This window comes from Manacus candei, unplaced genomic scaffold (genome assembly GCF_025592945.1).
Source record: "Manacus candei isolate 608988 ecotype Guabito, Panama unplaced genomic scaffold, ASM2559294v1 h1tg000076l, whole genome shotgun sequence".
NCBI classification, from domain to species: Eukaryota; Metazoa; Chordata; class Aves; order Passeriformes; family Pipridae; genus Manacus; species Manacus candei.
Window position 1 is genome coordinate 8,052,240 of NW_026138124.1, and position 26,339 is coordinate 8,078,578.

The 26,339-nt window shown below is 43.8% G+C and overlaps 1 protein-coding gene across 6 annotated transcripts in view; it reads left to right on the plus strand.

The window, feature by feature from the left end:
* Positions 1-26,339, plus strand: part of SPECC1 (sperm antigen with calponin homology and coiled-coil domains 1) — a 93,620-nt gene that overhangs the window by 49,838 nt on the left and 17,443 nt on the right. For 5 of the 6 annotated variants that reach the window (XM_051809639.1, XM_051809642.1, XM_051809640.1 and 2 more), the window contains 9 exons: positions 3,547-5,114; positions 6,962-7,169; positions 7,815-7,888; positions 8,239-8,417; positions 16,305-16,450; positions 16,646-16,746; positions 17,441-17,522; positions 20,077-20,227; positions 21,170-21,272. In XM_051809639.1, the coding sequence (XP_051665599.1) occupies positions 3,547-5,114; positions 6,962-7,169; positions 7,815-7,888; positions 8,239-8,417; positions 16,305-16,450; positions 16,646-16,746; positions 17,441-17,522; positions 20,077-20,227; positions 21,170-21,272 (2,612 nt within the window). Of the gene's footprint in view, positions 1-3,546; positions 5,115-6,961; positions 7,170-7,814; positions 7,889-8,238; positions 8,418-11,898; positions 13,518-16,304; positions 16,451-16,645; positions 16,747-17,440; positions 17,523-20,076; positions 20,228-21,169; positions 21,273-26,339 lie in introns of those variants that run through there. The other variant, XM_051809644.1, reaches the window with a different exon arrangement.

Below are 26,339 nucleotides of genomic sequence, written 5' to 3' on the forward strand. Positions count from 1 at the left end.
AAAATGGAGCAGTTCTTCCTGGGTGCCGAGGTGAGGAAGGTGGTGATGAGGTGACCTCAGCCTGAACAAAACAGCTTTTCAGGCAATCACTCTCAATGGAGTAATTCAGGAGTAATTCCCAAAATTACTCCCGAAGTGGGAGAACACAAGCCGAGCCCATTAGCAGAGTGGTCGTGGGACTGGGAGCACAGGAGGTTTGGTGTGGTGCAAAGGGAATGAGAGATACATTGATGGTTGGAGGTAGCCTGGGCTTGGATATCTGGAATGGTGGGACAGAGGTTGTGCTCAAAGTTGGCAAGAACAGAGTTGAGCTAAAAGCTTGGGCAGGGTGGATGAGCAGTGTGAACAGGAATGAGGTGCCAAAGCACCATTTTGACCAAACAGAAAGGTATTCAATGGTTTGGGTTGTTTTTTTTCTGGAATGTCTCCATCAAGATGCAGGGCTCTTTGTTTTTCTCTTCCCTGCTCAAAACCAGCAGCACTTTCCAGGAAGTGAAGATCTGTGTGATTCCAGCCACTTTAGAAGGCAGCAGCAGCATAAATCAAGGCTGTGTTGAGCTCTGCAGCCTGGTGGGCACATGTCTGTCTGGGGTCTCCCACAGACCATCACCAGGGTGGGGGCTGAGTTAATCAGGTCACCAGGGTGACTGGCACAGCCCTAAATGCAGTTCCTGCATAGGGATGCCCCGGGCTGTGGGCTTGGCAGCTTCACTGGTGACTGCTACACTGCTCAACTCCAAGGTCGTTCAGAGCGGGAGTTGCCCATAAAATAGCCATTAAAGTAGTGTTTATACTTAATTTGGTGTTTTGTGATCAACATATGCATTTAGAACTATTTCTTTTCCGGGATCCTTTTTAGTATTACATGGCACTTATGGAGAGTGGAGTGAGGAAAATACCTAAGCCCTTCTATGGCATGAAAAAACCAGGTTGGTTAATGGTTATTGATGGATAGCAAATGCTTTGTGATTTATGGCAGAACAAGTCAGCAGAGCGTGGAGTCTTGCAAAACACATGAGACACGTTGAGTAAGCTCAGAGCCTGCACTGGTTGGCCAACTGGTGAAGTACAGATAATCCCAGTTAAATATCATTAATTGTTATCCCTGTGTATATGTTTTCCATTGTTCAGGATCATGTTGCAGTTGTCATCTGGTGATGATTAGAAGCACGCTGGTGTGGCTACCAGAAGTGCTTCATTTCTGTTAGGAAAAGGTGGTTTTCCCAGTGCCATGAGATTTGCACCAGTGTGTAATAGCATCATTATTTCTTGTAATGTATAGGATGCTGCCCAGTCAGCACTGTCCACTATTATATAATACTAGTCAGTCATGTGCTGGCCAGATGAGAGTCATGTTATTGCACTGGTTTGAGCACTGAAAAAAGAAGAGTTCTTTGAAGCACTTGTTTTGTCGTGAATTTTTTTTTATAACAGTAGAAAACCCTCTCAGATGGAATACAAGTACAGGACAGCTACAGAATGCTTCAGATCACCCCTTAGGCTCCGTCTGTGACCATTTATAATGTGTATTTTATGTATTAAATCTGTAGTATGACTACAGCCTGTGTGAGTACTGGTGCTCTACACTGGACCCTCATCCCAGTCTGTGGTCAGGGTGCACTCAGATGCTCTGACACCCGGGGTTCCCCTGAGCCTCTCAGCGGGAAGGAGCTGTGCTGAGCTGGGATTTCTCCACTGGAAGTGACACGTCACATCAGGGTCCTTTCAATTTTCCTCTTGTCCTTCATCTCACAGCATTTGCTGCACCAACAGCACGAGGTTTGCTCGTGTGCTGAGCTCGGCTGGAATAGGGTTTATGGTGCCAGATCCTGGCAGTGGGGTTTGGGAACGTGATGAGTGGTGAGCCGGAGGGGCCTCCAGCTCTGACAAGATCTGGAGTTGCCCCAGCAGCCACTGGAGCTGCAGTGGGAGAACTCCCATCCCGGAGCTGAGCCGTCCCCTCCAGCTGTAGATGACTAACTGAAGCTGTGTGGGCCGCTGGCTGTCCCTGTATCTCTTCCCCTAAACACTGGAGCCTTTGTCTCTGGCCTTATCGTGCCCCTGCCCTGACAGAGCCTCTCTGTGCTCTCCTGCCAGCGCTGCGCTGGGTTCAGGGGGCTTTTCTTCAGCTGCTCTTTGTCTCCGGGTGTTTATTGTGCTGCTGCAGAGTGTGTGTGTTTGGGAGGGAGGAGGAGGGGCTCCTGTTTGTGTGGGCTTTATAAACCCAGTGCATTCTTCAAAAGAGATGCTGAGCAAACGGGGTGGTGTTAATATTAACCCCTCAGTGCCCTGCATTGCTGCAGCGAGAAAAATGCTGTGGGAGGGTTATGAAGTTGCTGTGTAAGGCAGGGAGGCTGCTTCCCCTCTGGTCTTAATGCCCTTTGATTTTCTGTGGATGGTGCACATGTGCACTAGGCAAAGACCCTCCCAAATCAGGAGAGATGGAATTGATTCTAGGAGTCCTTCTGGAACTTGTTTTTATTGCAAACACTGGCTCACTGACCCCTTCTGTTTGCAGAACTCTCCCTTGCATCCTGTTTATGTGGCTACATTGGACAATATCTCTTCATTGTACCATATCCCCAAACTTTATGGCCCTGTGCTTTATGGCTTTGCCTTTTGAATAAGGTACTGAAAGCAGGATTTTCTTAAATTCACAGTTACCACTTGCAGTGGCATATGATACCTTACCTTTGAACCAGCTTCTTTTCTTTAACCAGCTTGTTAAAACTTCCATGGTTTGGATGGCTCCTGTGTCTTCAGTGCCCATGGTCACACATTTCAGGAGGGCTTTAAAAAATGAAGATCAGCAACTCATAAACTTTATTTCCCTTATAATCACACAGTGCTTTGCACTGTTGATTGGTGGGAAAGAGAACCCCAACCAACAACTAAACAGGACAGTGTCAACTCTCTAACCTCCTTTTGCTCTTCCTCTGTAAGAGGATGGGAATGTATTACATGGAAAATATCTCTGTGAAGAGACAGAAGAGAAGCTGCAGCATCACAATTGTCTTAGTGTTGGAATTGCCATAGAGAGTTTTATATTTCACTGAGTCTGTGGTCAGCATAAATGTTTCAGCCCTTTTTTATATTATGATCTGCCTAGATGCAAATAGTTTTATGTGTGATAAAAATACTTTTTTTTCCAGATACATTATCTTTTCTTAAATTAACTGACGTTTTCCCCAGAAATCAGTAGAATTAGATTAAGCATTTTACAAAGTACTGTAAAGAATCTTTACTTCCAAGTAATTAATATCCTGATATTGGGGATTGTAGTTCATGTCTTACAGCATCTGTGTATTATATTATTACACTGGGAAAAAGTTAAGCAGACTGTGTTCCTTTGCAGGGGGTAGGAAAGGAAGAAATGCAGAATAATAGGAGCTTTTGAAACATGAATCCACACAGTCATGACTAAACCTATTCAACCACTCAGGTGGTTTTTTTTCCAAGACTGCTCTAGGCTTTAGCATTGTTGTTGTGTGACTTGTTTTCTTTATGCACCAGCTCAATTAGCTTCATCTCTTCTTCTTCTTGAAGGCACAGTTTCGGCTGCAAAGCGCACAGGGATCCCAGCACCCCGGGAAATCTCATCCTCTGTCTCCAGGGAGAGAGCTGTGCTGCGTGGTCAAGCCAATGCCAGGAAAACACAACCCAGCCCCACCTCTTCTAGTGCACCAACTCCTACCAAACACGTGCGCCCCACCAGCAAGTCCAAGCAAGAGAGTGAAAGTGGTGACAAGGCTGTTCTGGAATCTCAGGTTAAAGAGCTCCTGGCAGAAGCAAAGACAAAAGATTCTGAAATTACCAAACTTCGCTGTGAGTTGAAGAAATGCAAAGAGAAAGGGTCCCTTAATGCTGAAGGAATGGGTGCTTCCAGCCAAAATTTAGAAACAGTATCACCTGCTGACATAGATCCATTGATACGGTCTCTTCAGGAGAAAAACAGGACTTTCCAAAAAGAGCTTGCTAGCCTGGGAGAAGAAAACCGCGTCCTAAAAGAGAAATTGCTTTATCTGGAGAACTCCCCTCTGTCAGACACAACAACAAGCAGTGGAGGTGACAGCAGCCTCCCAACCCCAACTACCCAGGAGTCCAGTTTTGGAAGCCCATCCAAAAATGCATCGAGAGGTGAAGTGGAGGAGCGCAGGCAGCACGTGAATGGGGGTGCCCTGCGCAATTCTGGTTCTTCCAGCAGTGATGTTACTAAAGCTTCCCTGTCCCCTGATGCATCTGATTTTGAGCACATAGCAGATGTACCTTCCAGGCCAACATCTGCCAACAGCAACCACTTCAAAGGTTCCAAATGCTCCACTGCAGGAAGTTCTCCAAACAATATTAGCGACCTCTCTGTTGCTTCCCTTACAGAGAGAATACAAAAAATGGAGGAGAATCACCACAGCACAGCAGAAGAATTACAAGCCACTTTGCAGGAGCTGTCGGATCAACAGCAAATGGTGCAGGAGCTGACAACAGAAAATGAGAAGTTAGTGGAAGAGAAGGCTCTCCTGGAGACTTCCTTCCGTCAGCACAGAGACAGAGCAGAACAGCTGAGCCAGGAGAACGAGAAGCTGATGACTCTCCTCCAAGAGCGATCCAAGAATGAAGAAAGCAGAGCTCAGGAGGGGAAGGTCCTCGAACTGGAACAGAAATGTGCAGAAGTTCTTGAAAAAGCACAATTTGAAAGAGAGAAACTGCTCAACATTCAGCAGCAGTTAACCAGCAGCCTGCGAAGCCTGGAAAGGGAACATCAGGATGCCCAGCAGGTGATTAAAAGCCTGAGAGAAGAAAACGAGAAGCTGCTTAAACTGCTAGAGGTGGAACAGCAGAGCAACAGCACAGCGACAAAAAGTCTGGAGGACTGTAAAATTGCCTTGGAAGGTCTGAAAATTGAGAATGGCTCTCTCAAAACCCAGCTGGAGAATGAGAAACAAAAGGCTGCAGAAATGAACGTGATGGGCTGTGCCCCTGATGACTCAGAGGTGCAGGAGATGCTCAAAGTGGCCCACGCAGAAAAGGCTCAGTTAGAAGCCTCTTGCACTGAGCTTAAGCAAGAGCTACTGAAGGCAAACAGTGAACTAAAGCACATGCAGGGTCTGCTGTCTAAGGTAAAGCAGTAACAGCTGTAAAACAGAGTGATTGTTTCTGTCCTTCCGTAAATAGGTAATTATTGGTCTTTAGATTGCTGTCGAGCCATGGATTATAAACTTCCAGGATTTAAATTACATGAATTAGTTTTGAATGGAAGCTGGGGTCGTATGGTGTTGTCTCAGTTGCTGCTGCTGTGTGCATATTTTCCCAGGAGTAACTGTTAATGTAGCTGTATTTATAAATTCAAAACTATTTTGTCCTAATATCTTCTGCAGAATTGACTCTTTTAATAAGTAGAGTTGTGTTTATCAAAATTGGAGCAAAGAACAGGTCAATAAAAAATTACTTTGATATTGTGTGAACAAATGTTAGTGTAAATCACTCGCTAATTAGATGGAGAGAAGGGCATAAATAGTTAGCAGTGAATATTAAATTCTGAATAATTAATCATAATTAATTAGCAGTGAACTGCGGATGTCATTGATCATGAGAACACAAGGATCTGAGTTAATTAACTTCTGAGTTAATGCTTAGAGAAGCTGGTAGTTACAGCAGTATGACTAATGTTGCAGCATCAAGCTCCAGATGAGATTATTTTCATAAAACTAAAATACTTTTACAAAACTGAGAAATACTCTATTTTGGGATAGGTAAAATAATGGCAAAAAAATTTTAAAAAGATTGATTTTAGAACAATTTTCCTCTACCTCATTTAGTAGTTTGTAGCTTTGCTCCAAACAAGTTTACCCCAGTTATTATTTTCATTTTCTGTGGATATTCAGAAGGGAGCTGCAATGTGAGGCATCATACAACAAGTGTTAATAAAGCACAGGCCAGTGATTGTGTCCCACTGCTGCAGAAAGAGTGATAGTGTGTGCAGTCCTTCCTGTATGGGGAAGGGATCATGAGAAGAATGATAAAATTGGCTGCAGAGGAAGAGAGCATTGCCAAAAAGCACCTCCATGATGTGAGTGATTTAGAAAATCCAGATGTCCTTTCAGCTTAAATAGGTGACCACAGCAAATGGAGTTAGTAGAGGAAGCTCCCAAGTGCTTTCTGGAGCTGCAGCTCATGAAGAATAAATGAAAAACTGCTGAGACTCTGGACCAAACTTTTATTGCTTGGTTTGGAAACCACAGATTTCCTCCTTTTTACTCTTCCTTTCCCTCGAATTAAGCTGTTTTGAATCATTGGCTACTTGTGACACCCAGACAAGACCACAGGCTTCTGTAAGGCTGCCCTTCACTCAGGCTGTGCCAGTGCTGCTCACTGAATTGGCAGCCTGCACCTTTTTTGTACTCAGAGAGCTCCCCCCAAACCTGGAAGCATTGATCCGTGGGCCTGAGCCAACAAACTGAAGTGCAGCAGATTCCCCCTTCAGTAATTCCAGATGTCCTATATCCAGAAATATACTTATCTGCAGTAGCTGGCTCTGCTGTGTATGTTTTCACAGTCCATTGAAAATGCACATGGTAGAAGCAGCAAACTGGTGGTGTGGATGAACTGATCATGATCTTGGCCCTGAGGCAGTGATATCACTTTCATAATGTGATACATAAATAGATGTGGAGCTTTCCGGGAATATAATTCCTCTCTGTTCATTAAGTACAGAGACTGGTTTGGAATTATGGTCATCATATAGAAAATTTAATTTCCTTTGCAGCATCTCATTTTATCATCTCCATTACCAGGGGAGAAAACTGACATTCATAGCTCATCTGTGTTTCCTGAGGCTGTTTCATGTACACAGTGCTTAGAACACAGGTTCAGTTCTGAAGTCCATGAGATGCCCAGTAAAGCCTCTAATGAGTGATATCTCTTAAGGAATAAAGACAGACTTGCCTCTTTGTTTCCTCCCTTCCAGGCTGAGAATGAGTATGGTCAGCTGAAGGAGGTGTGTGACCGGCAGGCTGAGCAACTGAGCAGAACCAGCCAGAAGCTGCAGGAAAAAACATCAGAGAATGAAGCAGATATAAAAAACCTGAAGGAGACCATTTTCGAGTTGGAAGACCAGGTGGAACAACATCGTGCTATAAAACTTCACAATAACCAGCTCATCAGTGACTTAGAAAGTAGGTGGAGCTCAAAAAAAAGGATTTAAATTAACTTATTCGGGGGGCTCAGTTATGGCTGCAACAGGGAGGAGGAAGCATGTCCTTTACTAGTATTCCAATTTTGGCTGTTCCCTTCTGTTCATGCACAAAAGTACTATTTTAACAGTTAGTGCTATAGATACAATATTAGAGACAGTCTCCAAGCCCCGTTCTTCAGTGAAGGAAGTATTGCCCATTCTAGAAATTGGAATTATTGGCCTTTTAAAGAACTTTTAGGGAAAAACACAGGGAAGAGCAGTAAAGTCGAGGTTGCTGTCATGTTGTGGACGAGGAGCTGCCACCTGGTGGAACGAGTGGCCCGTTCCATATTTTAGTGTTCCCTCAAGTTGGGGGATATGTGTGTGCTAAGTAAGTGAATCCACATGGAATTCTCTAAATTTCAGAGTCTGGTTTAATACCTGAAAATAACAACGTAGTTCAGAGATGTTTGAGTAACAAATCTACTGTTGATTCCATTCCTGATCTGTTGTCACAGTATCCTAATCTCAGTCTATTTAGTGGCTTTACTAGAAACAAAACCAAATCAGCTGCTCTGCCCTCCCTTTTTCACTTTCACTGTTGCCTTTATGTGTTTAATAATCTTTTCCCTTTTTACTGTCTTAGGTAAAGCAATGAAGCTGGAAGAACAAAAACAGGATACAGAGAGGCAGCTGAAGGCTCTGACTAAGCAAATGAAGGTAAGGCTTAAGCTCCAGGACAAAGCTAAGCTGAGCTTTTATTGCAGTACTAGATATAAGAGAAGTGTTGTGTTTTCCTAGAAGAAGTGTAGAAATTTCTTTCTACATCCTTTCTACATTCTCTTCTCTTTGTACTTCCATTGGAGTGGAAGGCTTAGAATCAGCTTCTATGGCAGTGTTTGCAGTACTATAAAGAGGCAAATGTTTATTTTGACCTCAGCACCATCTTGAGTTGTGGTGAAATCCTGGTCGCTCGTGATGACTGAAAGAGAGATCAATAACTAAAGTGCTCAGCTCAAGTGGGTGCATTTTTACAGCAAACACTTTGGGGTTGTAACTGCTCTTTGTAGGAAGATGCAGAGGAGTGGAGGCGTTTCCAGGCTGACCTGCAGACTGCAGTGGTTGTGGCCAACGACATTAAGTGTGAAGCTCAGCAGGAGCTCCGTGTGGTGAAGAGGAAGCTGCAGGAGGAAGAGGAGAAGAGTGCCAGGCTGCAAAAGGAGCTGGATGAAGTGAAGGGCAGCAACAGGTTGGTTATTTACCGAGGCTGAGATGTGATCTCTGTGAGTGCTAACACGCATGCAAACAGTGCTTTGTCAATAACTAGTCATTGGCTTGGACGTGTATGTTGTCTGTCTATAACTCTTCTGGCAGATTTTGTTGTCTCTTATTCTAAGATGTTTCTGTTCTTTTTCTATCTGACAACCTAGTTCTGTCAACAAGGGCTGTGAAGGTTTTAATCAGCGAATACTAATTAATAACAACTGCCTCTGATAGTTTTGTTCTCAGTCTGGTACTGCCCTGTGTGTTGTTGCCTTCATAGCCCTCTGTGCAGCTGTATTAAAGCATCTGTGGAAAGATGGGTTGGGCACAGATATTCCATGGAACATCCAGAAGAGAACAACTTGACCTGAGAGAAGTCAATGAAGAAAGACAAAATAACACAAGCAGTTGTCCTGTGTATCAGAAATGTGTGCCAAGTCAATTTTAATCCTTTAGATTTTCCATTTAATCTCTCTCCTGGTAAATTTATGGCCACTGGCAGAATGGCCACAAGAACAAAGTGAATCCTGTCATTTCTTTCAGGTGGAGTAACAGCCCAGCTTTATGTTGCACATATTTGCTCACTGTTTTCCATTCAGGAGTTTCCACAGCAGCTGTGCAGTAGATGGGACTAAAAACATGGGAGAGCTTTTGTGCGGAGGTGTATGGATCAGAATTCCTGGACTGAAGAAACAGAAATACTTCATTTCAGAAAATAAAGGAATGTATTTAAGCTCCAGTTTCATTATCAGAGTCCCAAGTGGATGCAAAAAAAAGCTGTTACAGACTGTGTGTTCAGACAAAATGATTACCAGACAGTACTTGAGTTCTGGGCTCTGTTTCCATTCCTAATTTGTTCCTAACGAAATTTCTCTTGTTTAAAGCAGGGTCCCTATATGAGGATGGGGAGTCATATTCATACAGCTTCCTGTCTTTATTCTTTTAGTTTTTAATCTAAAGATGTATTTGATAGTAGTTAAAATGAATAGAAGATGACCTGCTAATTTGCAAACTGGGATGTTCATCTTCCATGTTTAAGGAATGTGGCTGCACTGGAAGCCTCAACTTCAAATACTGCTTTTTAAATTGGAAACATGGAATCCATACATACGTAGTTCCAGAAGGAGATATGCAGACATGTATTTAATTATGTCAGTTTGGGCATTTGTGTGTCCCTCTCTGTCACACACACAGATCTGTCTGTCTCTGTGTCATGTTGACTCTCTGTATAGCTTGCTTTGAGTATTGCATTGGTCATGGAGCTAGATATGCTGTCTGCAGTGGGCAATGTTTATTCTCTTTCAAAGGCAGGTATTCAAACCAAATTTTGCATCTATCAGTAAAACTAATTTGACTTGGAGTGTGCAAAATTTCTGTACTGAGTGGTATGGAGAACAAAGTGAAGCCTATGTAAGTCATTGTCTAAACAAAGCAGTGATCAGCAGCTAAGCACTGACTTTTTAAAGCTCTACTGACTTATGAAACAAATTCCTGAAGTCACCAAAGCTCCTGCTGAGAGCCAGTTCTACACTCCCACATATTTTTGCATTCCTGAGGTCACTGTCTTCCCCAGCACCTCAGCTTCTGTCACCCAGGAAGGTCTGGGGATATTCTCATCATTGCTTTTTAATCAGCTTCCTCAAATGCCACTGCTCAGAATCAGCAGTCGATTTTGGTACCTGTGGTGATTTTGATGCATGCTCAGCACTGGTGGAAACAGTTTGTAGCATGATACCTTAACACAGTCTGTAAAGTATCCCTCCTGTTTGCTAATGCTGAGCAGCTGCACGCTCAGCTGAGTATTTGACAGTCCCTAGTGAAAGTTTCCTGTCTGATTTTCAAGCTCTTATTGGAAAATGTACCTTCCAAAGAGCTCAAAGGTTTTTGGCAAAATCTCAGCCATCTCTTGAGGGTCATTAGACTCCACCTCATAAATTCATCTTGAAGCCAATTTATCTCCTATGACATCCTGCCATTTTAATGTTTGCCTGTGGCTGCCTGAGTTCCTGCCTCCAAGTTTGATTTCACCGTTACATTCTTCTAATCAGACAAAAAGTCATTTTTGGTTTAGGAACAGCCAAAGAACTTGCAGAAAAAACCCTGATGAGGTCATCAGTGTTCATCTGAATGAAGGTAAGAGCCTCCCAAAGGCATCTCTAACACAGATTAAATGTCTAATTCTATGACTAAGAATGTTGGGGGGGGAGGTTGGACCAGCATCAACCAAATGGAATAAGGAGGAAAAGAGTTAGCTTATCCCGAGTTAATATTGATTGAAACCTAAAAATTGTTTCACCTATGCTTCAGACAGCCTTCTGTGATACTTTACATCCTAATTAATATTATTTCTCTGCAGTAAAATGTAAAACAATCCACTGTTGTGTAACTGTCTTCTCACAGGTAGTGGAAATGGAAGTTAGTCTCCATCCTTGGAGGTTTTCAAGACCAGACAGGATAAGATCCTGAGTAAAAGTTTCAAGGTCTTGCTTTGACTCTTTCCCTTCAAGTTTTCACAATGATTTTGGCACTAGAACATTGTGCCTCAAATCAAGAACATGGAGGGAGGACAGTTGGGCTGGGAGCAGTACTTAAATAACAGAGAAGTTAAATCTGTAATTAAATGAGTGACTTCTTAGAATTTCTAATAAAAAAATTAACCAGATCTTCAAACGGAAGCCTAAACTGAAGGTTGTGATGTATCCCACTAATTTGCTTCTGTTTTTCTTCCTGAAGTCTCAAATGCCACAGCATGGCAGTGTCACATGCTTTTCTCCTGGAAATGAGCTTGTACTCTGTGTATTAAACCCTGCTGTCAGTCTGTATGTGCTGATGTGCTGCTCATTTGTGCCTGTGTTTGCAGCTGTTCTGTCTTACAGAGATTTGATAGTTCATTCTGCTCTCACTCAGAGTAACGAGAACTTCAGAGCAGGGTCCTTGAAGGAGCATTGGTTTGCTCTAGTTAGTGACTCAAGAGTTGTTTGGTGGGGGATTTTGGGGTTTGTTAGGGAGTTCTTGGTGGTTTTTTTTCCACTGGATGAGATGATTCCATCCCCTTCAGTGTTTCTGAAACAGAAACTGTGGCTGAGGTAGAGCAACCCTAGTTGCCTGGGATGGGTTCATGTACCCATTTTGAATGACTAGTCCTGACTAGAGGAGAGAAAGCCAGGAACACTGCCATCCATCCCTGTCCTTCAAAATTGATTCCTTGGGTTTAAATAATTTATTTCTTCCTTTCTGACCACCACAGATTGGGGTTTTTTGATTTGTATTTTGTATTGTTGTTGCTCATCACGTCCCAAAGCCAAGTTAATGGGGTGTTAAGGCACTCCTTTAGCTGTTCTATCAACACCGTGGGCATTTCCCCCTCTCCCCTTTATTTATGGGATGATGTAAAATGGAGAACTGTACCTCAAGGTGGGCATTGTGTTGGTTTATGACCTCCCCAAATGTTGTCTGTCTCTCCATAGGTGCCTGATCTCTACCAGCTAACACAGCCCTGAAGGGATGCACAGCCAGGCCTGTGAGACACTGCAGGACTTGCCTTCAACTCGCAGCTGAAAAAGGGAAGTTTCAATTCGAGAAAGCACCTCTGGTTTTTTTATTACCCTGCAAAAGTCAAGTGTATTGCAAAGTGTGAATGCTCAGGTCCACCTCTTCCCCATGGGCAAGAGCCTCTCTCTTTGTTTCAGAAGGCTTCTCTCTCCAGAAGACTCCATGAGGCAGAAGAAGTTTTGAATTAGTCTAAAGCCAGCTAAGCCATAAGAAGTGATCACAGAGATTTGGGGATCTGAAATAACTGAGAGCTTTTTTTGGAGCTGTTTTCCTTGAAACAGACATTTGAACGTGCCGTTTTAAGCTTAAGCAAAAATAAAACTGAGTGCGTATGTCTAATTTGTAAAATTTAATGGGCATACACATGAGTTCTCCATATAGTGTTATATTCTGTGATCTGTCTCCGTGTGCCTAAATACATGTACGAGTACAGGTCACATGTACAGGCACACAAACTCGGCAGTAGGTCACTGAAATCCAGCAGGAAAACCGAAGAGAAACATGAAGTTGCTCAGCATCAGCTGCTTTGATGGTTTCAGGTTTTTACTCTTGCATTGACAAGGCACTCGCCACTGGGTGGCACATCTGACCCGGTGGTGTGTTAGGGAGGGGTGGTGCCCACGGAGCGTGTCCTGCTCTGACCTTCACGGAGAATGTTCCGTGAGAGGTTTGTCCTGGCCGTAAGAACTGCAGATGGAGAGATCAGAAGGAAAAGAATCGAACATATCAAGCCCCTAGTAAATACCTTCTCAGAAGGGAGTTGTTCTCATGCCTTTAACTCAGGTGAAGTATATGATGATCAGGGAGAACTTGAAGTTCAGCTTTGCAACCGGAGACACCTGGAGAGAGCTTTCTTTGGACGCTGAGGAAAAACTCAGAAGTCACCATCTCTATCAGGAGACTATCAGGATTCATTCCAGGACTGGAATTTCATGTTTTGGCTGTGGGATTTCTGTCCTTTCCTTCTGGATGTGAAGACCTAGCAAGGGCCTGGTCTTGGAGCAGGCTGAGCTAGTAGAGAATCCTGTGGGATGTCCTGGCTTTGGCGTGGCCTCCACCTTTGTGCCATGCTGCTGGAGTGTATGCCTACATGCACACTTGTGTTGCCTTTCTTTCTTTTCTGTGCTGGCAGCTGTTGAATGTTGTTTTTTATGTTTAAGAAATATATATTGAAGTGCCAAATAAATGTTTAAGTGTCTGGAATTGCCTGCTGCCCGCCCTTGGCCTCTCTTCTGTGCATCAATAGCTGTGTGTCTCTATTTTGTATCCCTTGGAGTTCAGGAGGAGTCACAAGAATGACAGGAACTGTGACAAAGACTAGATTGTGGAGTAATTATTTCTGCAAATATGGTCCTGTGGTCCTTGGGCACCTGTAACAAAGTCACTGAGTAGTTTAGAAATTTCACAAACACATGAAGGCTGAGTTTGCCAAAAATCTGTACATTAAGCACAGAAGGACTTTCACCTTGTTGTTAGTCAGTTGTCCACATATTTCAAACTGAGAAAACAAGGAGACTAACTCTTGCATCTACTTCTCTCACCAGTGAATGAAGGGAACTCAGCAGTGGTTTTGTGAAAGGGATGCACGTTTGAATTCCTTTGTGGCTACAGTGCTCTGCTTCCTCCTGGAGCTGCTCCACTTCAGCCAGCTGCACTTGCAGCATTTGTCTGTGTGAACCATTCATTCTTGTTTCAAGGGAAGCATACAGCAGTGGATGACATTTAGCTCAAATCCATCACTTTTGTAGCAGAGCTTGTGTAGTCCCCTTGGATGGCCTAAGCTCTGCTAAGCTGAATAAATTCTGTGTATAAGGAGGAGTCATTTTGGGTTTGAAGTCATGGCTTGTCATTAATCTTTCTAATTTGTGTTCTCCTATACTGTCCCCCTGAGTTAGTTTCCTGCTGCAAGTTAAGCTCTTACTCTTCTGCTTCTCTGTTAAGAAACCCATATCTGTACACATACATGCATCCCCTTACCATACAGATTTCTTTTTAAAGTTGAAAGGTGCTCACCAAATTTCATAGCTCTCTGTTGCATGTTGGCTGGCTTGTGTGGTTTTAGTTGCAGCAAATGGATCTCAGCACTATGTTTCCTGCCTTCTCTGCCAAGGTTTACAGATTGCAAAGTTTGCAGAGGCCTCAGTTTTCTGTTGTGATTGTGTTTAATCAAGGAGGTTGTTTCAGGCTGCCTATTACAAATATACAGACTGAAGATTACAGGAAGCATCCTGACAAAATAGAAACTACTTGTAGCTCCAGCACTCAAATCTCCACAATTACTCTGTACAATGGCAGAATAATGGCACGTGAATTCTCAGTGGACTCTTCTGTGGCACAGCACAGGGACTGGTCTGGTTACTCAAAGTTTATTTAACATCTTTGCATCCTTTTGTAGTCAAAGGCTAGACTGAGGAGGCTAATCTGTGATGTCTGAGCTGTTCTCAGAGTTCAGTCCTAACCAGTGATGGCTGCCTAGAGCATACCTCTGCCTTGCTTTATTCTTGAGGTTTACCACTTGGCCTACAGGCATTTAACCATTTGTTTCTTACTCATATGCTCCACAAACCTTGTGCATACCCTTTTTACCTGGATAATTAGAACTCTTGTACAGTGACCTATATAATTCTTGAAAGTGTAATAGATTGCATTGGGTGGTTTGAAATCTTGAGGCAGAAATTTATCCTTCCTCCATACTTTACTAGAAGCAGGACTCCTTTAGCTTTCGTGGCTTGTGTAACTAAGCTGTCACCTACTGATTTGTTGGTTATGCTTTATGAAGCAACAGGACAAAATTTAAAGGCTGAAACTTAAAAGCAAAACACTGGCTCCCTCAGAGCTCTGTGAATCTTATCCAATCTGCCTTTCCTCCTTATTGGATTAAATGGAGAATGGAATTGAAATGGCTTTTTCTCTGGCCATCTGCCTCTGCAGGCTCTCCTGGCACACAAGGAGCTCGAATGAATTAGCAAAGAAATAGCCAATGTCTGCTTAAAGACAGCACCTCCTTAAGCTCTGCCAGAAATAGAAACTTGAGTCACTCTTATTCTCTTATTCATTGACACCCTTTAGCCCTTTGCATTTTATAGACTCTGCTGGCTAAAGGGAAAGAATAAAGCTCTGGCTTCTATTTTTAGCTCACGGGAGTTATTCAGCCCCATAGGCACTTTATGGATGGACTCCTCCAGCCTTCTTATGGAATCATTTCTGGCTTTGTGTTCACGTAGCTCTTGGTGTGTAACAAAAACAGGGCAATGTGGTGATACCTCAGAACCTGCAGATCAGCAGCTCACGTGCAGGTTCTGAGCAGGTGGGAGATCAGGAAAGTAAAGTACAAATAATCTCTTTTTACATGACTAGACTTTGTTATCTGCTTGCAACTTTCCTAAACTAAAGCTAGGTGATTACACTCAGAGTTTACCTGAGAGCTGCCAGGTAAGTACAGTGTCAACTGAGCAATGTCAGTTGGATCTGTAAAATACAGGACTAGAAGTAACACTTTATGATTTTATTTGCTATTTAAGACCACAGCTGTGGTCTTTCCTGGATGAACTCCTGTAAGTCCAACACCTAATCTCAACTTCAAAATGTCTTTTCAATGAAGTAACTTAATTATCCTTCCTGTTAAAATATAAAACTTATTTTTATTTTTGAGTTTTTCTTTCTTCATTCCAGCCATTGGATTTTGGCATTCTTGTATCTACTAGGATGAAGCACTTAACAGTTCTGTTCCCCATGTATCTGCTTACAGGTTGTGATTGAAGGTTCACTTATTCAGCAGATGTTGTTGTTGATAAGTCAGAGTTTTTATTCTGAAGTATATTTTATGCCTTTTATCTGAACTCTGTACCATTACTTATTTTATTTTCAATTATGATATTTTAACTGGTAACAGTTACTCCAGCAGTGGTCACACCAGTTAAAACCAGTATAAAATAACATCTTCCTCTTTGGTGACTTTCCTCATTATAAACTGAGGACCACAGTAGCCCCTTGGCACCTGTGTTCTACTGAAAGCCCATTTCAGGTAATTATCAATGATTACTAAACAAACTGCTTTTTTTTCTATGATAATCCTCCATCCTGTGTGAGGATTTGGAAGGGGGATGAAATGGTCAGCAATGCAGAAAGGTTTATTAGACTCAGTGATGTAACATTTGCCAGGCACTGCGAGACAAGGACACGGCTATTCCAAGGAGTGGTCCAGGTTCTGGGCACTGCAGTAAGAGAGGCACATCGTTGGATTTGCCTCACTATGAAGATCTCTAATCTCTGCTTGCACTTCCCTGTTGCCCCTGACTTGGGTGTGGTTTCTGCCTTGCAGGCTGACAGCTGAAGAGGTGGAATCTCTGGAGTCAGAGACAGCCAACCGCTGGCAAGGAGTCTGCCTTAGCAGAGCATCTCCCACCCCGCCAGAGTCTGCAGCCACTGTGAAGTCACTGATAAAGTCATTTGACTTGGGATGCTCAGGTATTTGAACACTGTGTTTTGTATTAAAAAAAATTTCTAGCAGTGAGCAGGTGACTGCTTCTTGCTTCTGAGTGGGTTTTCTGTCAGTGCTTGGTACATAAATACTCTCTCAGGGGTGTCACTACGCCGTGGTTCCCTGTTCTGACGAGATGGTTGGGTTTGAAATCCAAATGTTTCCATGTCTTTTCCTTGCAGGTAGCACTGGACAAAATATCACAGTTCACAAGGTCCCCAGGAGCCCTCTCAGTGGAATTCCAGTGAGGACAGCCCCAGCAGCTGCTGTGTCCCCAATGCAGGTACAATCCTTTCCATCCTCACAGTTTTAAAAGAGGTGGACACAGTGTTGCTCCAATGTGACCTGGTTTCAGCCCTGACAGGAGGAAGGGGAAACCCATCTGTTTGTTTGCTGTGAAACATCAAATGCTGTAGCACTAACAAAAAGGATCAAAGTGAGTTTGTCTTGACCTCAGCTTAGAGGTCTCAGTGGACGGATGTGAACTCTTTGGGATACAATTCTGAACTTTTATCACCCTTGACCAGAAAACAGGTTTCAGTTATTGGGAGTGAGTTACAAGGAACATCACATTAAACTAAGGAGCTGGCACGTGAGCTGAGAGAAATGGGATAGTGAGTCTCCTTCTGACATACAATTCAGGGTGCTGGGAACGGAGTTAGGATTAGGAACAGGCATCCTTACTTTTGGTTTGTGACACTAGGTTGTGTTTAACAAGAGAAAAAAATGATACAAATAGAAGTGGGAAATAGTTCAGAAACCAGTATATTACCAGCTAAAAATACTGTCCCTTTGTCCTTTTATTTTTCACAGTTGTTTCTCCAGCTCTAGGTACAGCTGATAGCCTGATGAAAGGTTTCTGTATCCCTTCACCTGCTTTGTGATCTTGAGATGGCAGAAACTTCTTCTTTCTGCTCTCCTATTTAAGCTTGATGGCAAGTATTTTTTTAATAATCTTTTGCACCTTTATTTCACAGAGACATTCTGTATATAACAATGCCAAGCCAGCCAGCAAGGGCATTGCCAGACACGCAGATCTGTCAGACCTTCCTCTTGCAGGTAAGTTGTAGTAAATGTATAGATGTCGCCTCTTTTTATCAGCTAAAGCTTGTCATTAACTCTTGGCCTCTGCCAGGATATTTTTCCTCTTCTCATATGGTCAAAGAAAACATGAAAAAGGGTCTTCAGTGTCTCTGTTTTAGAGAGCTTATTAATTTTGTTATGTTTGCATTCGCATCTTGATCATAACTTAAAAAATAGCTGATTTATTGTGGTTTGCCAACACAAACTTGCCTTCTTTATTCCAAAGTATCCATGGCACCTCTCTAATCCATGCTGTGGAACTGGAGAGGATTGGATTTTGCTCAACATGTATGTATCTGGAACAAGTCCAGAGCACTGTCTTTTGAGGGTTTATTTGTTTTTAAATTGAGCTTCATTTGAAATACATCAAACATTTCAGATACCAATGTGAGTGTTTTAGGACCAGTCATATTTGGGCTTGAAATAGTTTGTTTTGAGAGTTCTCAAGAGATGAGTTTGTTTTTATTTCACACTTTGCTTTTGTTCTCTTGTCATTTAATATTCTTTTCTACCAGTGTTTGTTTCCCATTTTCTCTAGGGCCCTTTATTTTGATTATCTAGTCCTGATGTAGTTGCTGCATTGGAGTCAAAACTATTAACAACAGATTCTTGAATTTTTAAGGACAGATGAAATATTGTATTCCTGTAGTTAAACTGCAGGGAGGGACAAAAAATATCCATTGAAATCTCTTCCTTGGTAGACTGGATTTTCTGCAGTAGTTTGCTAATAGAGGAGAGAAATTAGAACCTCTGCTCATTTTTAGACTCTTCAGATATTTTTCCAAGATTCCCCTTCTGTCACTAAAAGGTGGAGGAGAAAACAGGTTATAGGGTAGGTGGCAGCATAAACAAGTAACATCTTGTCCATGCTTTTGGGTTCTCCTGCAGGAGTAAATGCTAAGCAAGCAGAAATGTCTTCTTCTATCTAGTGGAATGGCCAGAGTTTACTTACTTGTATCAGTTGGTTTCCAGAAAGTGTCTTGCATGAAAATATACAATGATCCCAAACAGAACATAAGACTTAAAAAGTCTCTACCCATCCACTGCAGAGTGAAGTGACCTCTCAACTGTGTAATATCCTGACAGTCCTTAACAATAAATATCCCACTTCAGGCCATGGATAATTTCTGTTATTACCTCTGGACAGTTGTTCTGTGAAAATTTGTTGAAATGAACAGATACTTTATTAGCCATTGTATGGTAAAAATTAATAGTTGCTTATTTAGCAAGTTCCTGCATTTACAGCTTCTCTTTGTACCTGGGTTTAATTTAGTTCCAATAATCCATAGCAAAGGCTTACTCACTGTAAAGTTGTAATAGCTCTGGTTCCAATCTAAATAATCCTAGAAGGCAGTTGATCCAAGCCCTATGCAAACAACACTGAATTAAAAATCATCCCCAAGGAAATTCAGAGTGAAGTAGTCTCCATAATAATAATCTTCTGGCTGATTCCATCTGACCAGTATCACAGCAGGGTTCTGTGATGTCCTTAATGTGACCCAAATGTTACATAGTTGGAGAGGAGAATGGATTACTTCACCCAGAGAGCTGGTTGTGATCTTTTCACTTGGAGTCAAGGGTTTACTGGTTCCATGCTGGACTTTCTAGCACCCAGAAATAAGTCAAAGGGGGTTGAAACTGAGATAAGAAGGAATTCACACCTCTAGGTGATGTGGCATTAATGGATAATTATAGGGAGTTAACCAGAAAGGAGGAGAAAAAGTTGTGTTCCACATGCAATTAATTTCTGATAACATGATATGTAAGCCATAGTCCTGGCCTGTTACATCACCTCATGTACTGATATGCAGTGATTTGATTTCTATGATCTCTTTAGCTTCTCTTCAAAAATGCTGTCAGCATTGGATTCTATGGCTACTAATTTTGTTGGTTTTCTTTTATGTATCTAAAAATTTATATGCATTTATGTGTGTGTGTGTGTGTACACATCTATAAATATATATCTTAACTGCATGATATAAAAATAAATAATGTGTGTAATAAAATATAGGTGCATCTGCTGTGAATATATTGAGACTTCCCAAAGTTCTGTCAGAGGGGATGCCAGGTATCATGTGGTAATAAGTACCTTTTCCTGCTGCCTTGAGCTGGGTTGTATTCAGGAGACAAGGAGCTCTCTTTTTAAAGTTCTGCTAATGGCAGAAAAGAAAGTACTGTACTAGGGCTGGTCAGTCCTCTGGTGAAGATATCTGGTGATCAGCTTTTGAACCTTTCAGACTGTAGATTTTGGTATTTCCCTTCATTCACCTGGGGCCCCTACCCCCCAGCAGGAGTATCAATCACAGGAAACCAGGCAGCCTGGACTGTTGAAATCATCAAAGCCATTCCTTGTTGCGATCACCTCTAATCTGCTCAAGGTTTCCTAGCCCCATGTGTGTTTAATGAACAAATGAGTACATTTGTTTAGAATCAAAACAACAGACTGCATATTGTGTGCTGGGTGGCAGGACAGTGATTAATCAAATTCCTCAGGCTGTGAACTGACAGCTTTTTCTTTTCATTCCCACAGACCTTCTGAAGGGGAGAAATGAAGAGCTGAAGCCAGACCATTACCTCCGCAAAAGCCCCTCCCTGGAATCCCTGAGCAAACCCCCCATGGCCTTCAGCAGCAGGATGCTTACCTCTACCCCCAGCAGCTTGAAACCCCAAAGCAAACTCAGGTACAGCTCCAGTTTCCTGGGAAAAAAAACCAGCACATTGGAAAGACTGACAGCATTACCTGGCCCCAGGATGAATGGTTTAATCTGGAGGACCCTGGTCTCCGGTGCAATCCCTGCTGGCTGGCCTGTCCAGTTCAGAATTTCCAGACTGTGTGAGATCCAGATATCAAAATTCAGGTTGTAATAACCACAGTTATCTGTAAGATGAGCAATCACAGTGGAAATGAGGATGACAAGCTTTCAGTTGCATGCAAGAATTCCATCCTGTGTACAGGATAATGAGGTCAGCCCTCATTATCTTACTGTAGCTTTGCATGTCATGGTGAGTTAAAAACCAAAAGCTCTGAGGGCTGAAGGAAATTGGACTCATAATTTGCTTCTCTCCTGAGAAAAAGAGCATATATATTTTCCTCTGATCTCCACCATCATTTCCACCAGTAGAGTGGAGACGAGGTGGGTGTTTTGATTGCTGGCCTTTCACTGTCCTCAGGGCCTTGAACTGCAATACAGCTTCATTTTTCATTTTATTCAACAACTCATTCTGCAGCAGCTCAGCTGGGTGTGAATTTGCTGTTATAGATCCTTTAGATAGTTTCTTTTAATTCTACACCCTAAATCCTAGTTTTTCATATGTAAAACAAAGAGGTTACTTGAAAATTTTGTAAGCTGATGAAATTAATAGCAGAAATGCTGGGTTGACACACACCACTGAATATCCACAGGCTGCTGTTTTTTCAGCCCTTTGTGTGCAGTGGTACCACCTGAATTCCTCTCATGTGAAGGCAGATACAGAATGCAAGCTCCAAAAGCTGTTTCAGCTTGGTTTACATTTAGGTTCTGTGCTACTATTCTGCTTTGTCATACAGATATTATTTACACACTGGTGAAAAATGAGATTTCAAGCACATTTATTGTCTTCTCCCTTTTGCTTCCCTGGTTTAGTGTGGAGAGAAAGGACCCCCTGGCAGCCCTGGCTCGGGAATATGGGGGTTCCAAGAGGAATGCTTTGTTGAAATGGTGCCAAAAGAAGACTGAAGGTTACCAGGTAAGGGAATAGGTACATTTTTACTTTAATCTGAGAAGGAATTAATCACTTTCCAGTAGGTGTGCAGGAAGCAATGTCACTTCAAAGAAATATGTATATTACAGCCAGTTGATTTTTGCATGTTTACTTCTACTGGGTGTTTCCATCCTCTTCCTTCAGATTTCCTTAGCAGTGCATCCCCAATATTGCATTGTCATAAGTAATTTGTATGCAACCCCCAAAATATTTGCTGCATCAGAGGTTGTTGATGGTGAGAAACAGAGTTTATGTGCACAGCAGCTTCAATTTGGCATCAGTTTTTGAAATTATATTCTAATATTTTTTCTACAGGCCTCTCTCATCAATTGTCCTAGTTAGGACAGCTGAGATCAGTTCATCATGGTGGGTGTAACCCAAAACTGTATTCTATAGCCTTCCATGTCATTTCCCAGAAACTAGACTATTGTTGTCAATAGACTATTCGCACCCTCTACCCATAGAGCCTGACTCCTCAGGCTATAAACTAGGTGTTAAGAGGCCTGTGAGATAGAAGGATGTTTCTGTCCTCACACCCTTTGTGAACTCCCCGCCCTGAGGGGAGTACCAAGCATTCCTGCCTGAACTGGAGGATATATAATCTTGGAGTTTTGGAACATTTTTTCAACCCACTCGTGGGATCCAGAGGACGGCTGCATCTCATCGCTCTCAACCAGACTTAGACCACCACTGGACTGCGATCACCAGTTCTGGCCAGACTGCAGCAGCTCTCCCACCAGCAGGTTCTTCCCCTCTCCCTTTACTTTGGACTCAAACAGGGCCCAAGGAACACCACTTTGTTCAGGCCCCAGGGTACTGGGTTATACATTTGGGTTTTTGTGGGTTGAGACCAATTGTTTGTTTGTATTATTGTACTTACTGTATTATTTTAATAAATTGTTATTCTGACTTATAATCTCTCCTTTGAGTTGGGTTCATTCCCCCTGCTGGTTAACTTTTAAACCAGCACATTTTGGCGCCCAAACGTCGGGCAGAGAGAGAGAAGTCAGAATCACAATTTCATTTGAAGCATTTGTCTATTTGAATATAGAAACTCCCTGATCACCATGTTGTTTGATGCACTCACATGGATGTTGTATTTGAGCCTGTTCATATTTCCACAGATGGCGTATTATTTGCCTGTTTTGATGCTCTCTTTAAGACCAGGGAGAGGGATCCAAATTGTTTTATTAATATATTATGTTTATGTCATTCTAACATCAGAAGCAATGAGTTTCATTGTAAATGTGTATTCAGTCCTGTTTGCCTGTCCTGGTTTGGGTTGCTACCTCTGGGGCCTCATTAAAAATCGTACCCAGCTTTTTGGGGGAACAGGGGTGGATGGTTTCCAGCCTCCCACCTCCTTCTTCCCCTTCAGACCTGCTAAAACAGTTTTTGAAAATATTGAGTTCCCTTTTGATGTTAAGGACAGCATAATGTTATTGTTAGTGTTGCTCTGTCTGCTCTGTACTGTGTACACCATGTTTAGGGTCAGAAAAGTGCCTTTTAGGGAGGTTGGTTGGACACCTGCCCTGGGAGCAGATAATGCTGAGTGGCACGGGAAGTGGGAGGCCATCAGCCAGTATTTGGAAAAGTTTTCTCCTCCAATGACCTGGAAATTCACCCCTGAACAACTGCAGGATCCTGTTAGCATGATAAGACTGGTGAAGGAAAAATGCTCTGGCAGCTCCAGAGATGGCCAGCTCACAGCAACCTGCTGGGCCCTGGCCACTGCCTACCGGGCACTGCTTGACATGATACAGCACTGTCAGGGCGAGGAGAGAAGGACCAAATCCGCAGACACCACGTCCACCCAAACCACAGCTGAGTCAGAGGGAGAAAGAAATGAACCAACCAGCACCGTGTCCACACAAACCATCGAGGAGCCAGAAGAACAAGCAAAACCAATAGCAGTCGCCCCTGTCCAGAAAAGGAAATCAAAGACTAAATCAGTTCGCATAGCAAATGATGACGAAGAGGCGGGACCTTCACATCCACCGGAGGAGACAGAGCCAGAAATAATCACTCGGTCCCTATCCCTGGGTGAGCTACGTGAGCTCCGGAGAGAGTTCACACGACAGGCGAACGAGTCCATTCTGACCTGGCTGCTCCGAATCTGGGATGCCGCAGCTAACGATACGATCCTAGATGGGAGTGAAGCCAGACAGCTGGGATCCCTGTCTCGAGATGTAGTCATTGATCAGGGGATTGGAAGGAGGCAGGAAACTCTCAGCCTCTGGCGGCGACTGTTGTCCAGTGTGAGGGAGAGATACCTTTGCAAGGAGGACCTCCACGTACAGCAAGGACAGTGGAACACGATGGAACAAGGTATCCGGTGCTTAAGGGAGTTAGCTGTACTGGAGATAATCTTTTCAGAGGATGAAAGATTCCCTAAGAGTCCAGATGGCGTACAGTGCACCTCCCAAATGTGGTTAAAGTTTGCACGACTCGGGCCAGAAATGTATTCCCGCTACTTAGCAACGCTGCAATGGAGGGAGGGAGAGGACAAGGTGGGAGCATTGGTTAGCAAACTCAGGATTTATGAAGACACTGTCACCGCCCCATTACGAGCCCACGTCTCATCTGTGGAAACCAAACTGGCTGAACACGTCCGAAACCTGGAAGAGAAAATTGAAGAGGGACACCAGAAGCTAAGAGAAGAGATTAAGGAAGGGATTTTCCATATCTCGCCAGGACGAACAAGAGTCTCTGCTATCAGGAGCCAGCGTCCCCCAGCTAAGGAGAGAAGGTACACTCCACGTGGCGATCTATGGTTTTACCTCCGTGAGCATGGAGAAGATATGAGGAAGTGGGATGGGAAACCCACCTCTTCCTTAGCAGCCCGGGTACGTGAACTGAAAAGAGGAACAAATACCATAAAGAACTCTTCAAGGGTAAACGTTGCTCCAGTCTCTCGTGGGCAAGACTCCAGACGGTACAGGAATGATGATACGTCTGATCCTCTTGAAGGGACCTCCAGGTCATACCCACAAGAAGAGCACAATGAGTACCATGACCAGGACTAGGGGTGCCCTGCCTCTAGCCAGGTAGAGGAGAGGGACAATCGAGTCTATTGGACTGTGTGGATTCGGTGGCCTGGCACATCAGAGCCACAAAGATATAAGGCTTTAGTGGACACTGGCGCACAATGTACATTAATGCCATCAAGATACGTAGGGGCAGAATCCATCTCCATTTCTGGGGTGACAGGGGGATCCCAACAGCTGACTGTACTGGAAGCTGAAGTGAGCCTGACTGGGAAGGAATGGCACAGACACCCCATCGTGACTGGTCCAGAGGCCCCGTGTATCCTTGGCATAGATTACCTGAGGAGTGGGTATTTCAAAGACCCAAAAGGACTTCGTTGGGCTTTTGGCATAGCTGCTGTGGAGACGGAGGAAATTAGACAGTTGAACACCTTGCCTGGTCTCTCAGAGGACCCCTCTGCTGTGGGACTGCTGAAGGTTGAAGAACAATTGGTACCGATAGCCACAGCAACAGTGCACCGTCGGCAATACCGCACCGACCGAGACTCTGTGACCCCTATACATAAGATGATCCGCGAACTGGAGACCCAGGGGGTGGTCAGCAAGACTCGCTCACCCTTTAATAGCCCTATATGGCCAGTGCGTAAGTCCAGCGGAGAGTGGAGGCTGACGGTGGATTACCGTGGACTCAATGAAGTCACACCACCCCTGAGTGCTGCTGTGCCGGACATGCTGGAGCTCCAGTATGAGCTGGAGTCCAAGGAAGCCAAGTGGTATGCCACCATTGACATAGCCAATGCCTTTTTCTCCATTCCTTTGGCAGCGGAGTGCAGACCACAATTTGCTTTCACTTGGAGAGGTGTGCAGTACACCTGGAATCGACTGCCTCAGGGGTGGAAACACAGTCCCAGCATTTGCCATGGACTGATCCAGACTGCACTGGAAAAGGGTGAGGCTCCAGAGCACCTACAGTACATTGATGACATCATTGTATGGGGGAACACAGCGGGCGAAGTCTTCGAGAAAGGAGAGAAGATAATCCAGATTCTCCTAAGAGCCGGTTTTGCCATTAAACGGAGTAAGGTCAAGGGACCTGCTCAGGAAATTCAGTTCCTAGGAGTGAAGTGGCAAGATGGACGCCGCCTAATTCCAATGGAGGTGATTAACAAAATAGCAGCCATGTCCCCACCAACCAGCAAGAAGGAAACACAGGCTTTCCTAGGCGCTGTGGGCTTTTGGAGGATGCATATCCCCGAGTATAGTCAGATTGTAAGCCCTCTCTACCTTGTGACACGGAAGAAAAATGATTTCCAGTGGGGCCCCGAACAACAACAAGCCTTTGAACAAATTAAACAGGAGATTGCCCATGCGGTAGCCCTTGGGCCAGTAAGGACAGGACAGGACGTGAAGAACGTGCTCTACACCGCAGCCGGGGAGAATGGCCCTTCTTGGAGCCTCTGGCAGAAAGTGCCTGGGGAGACCCGAGGACGACCGCTGGGATTCTGGAGTCGGGGATACAAAGGATCTGAAGCCAGCTATACACCAACTGAGAAAGAGATCCTGGCTGCCTATGAAGGAGTTCGAGCTGCCTCAGAAGTAATCGGCACCGAAGCGCAGCTCCTCCTGGCACCCCGACTACCAGTGCTGGGCTGGATGTTCAAGGGAAGAGTTCCTTCCACACATCATGCCACCGATGCCACGTGGAGTAAGTGGATCGCTCTGATCACGCAGCGAACCCGGATAGGGAATCCTAATCGCCCTGGGATTCTGGAAATTATCACCAATTGGCCCGAAGGTGAGAGTTTCGGACTATCCTCTGAAGAAGAGGAGGAGAAGGTGACACGGGCTGAGGAGGCCCCACCATATGACAAGCTACCAGCAGATGAAAGGCGATATGTGCTCTTCACGGATGGCTCCTGCCGCATTGTAGGGACAAACCGAAAATGGAAGGCAGCTGTATGGAGTCCCACACGGCGAGTTGCAGAAGCGACCGAAGGACAAGGTGGGTCAAGTCAGTTTGCAGAGCTTAAAGCCGTTCAGTTGGCTTTGGATATAGCTGAACGAG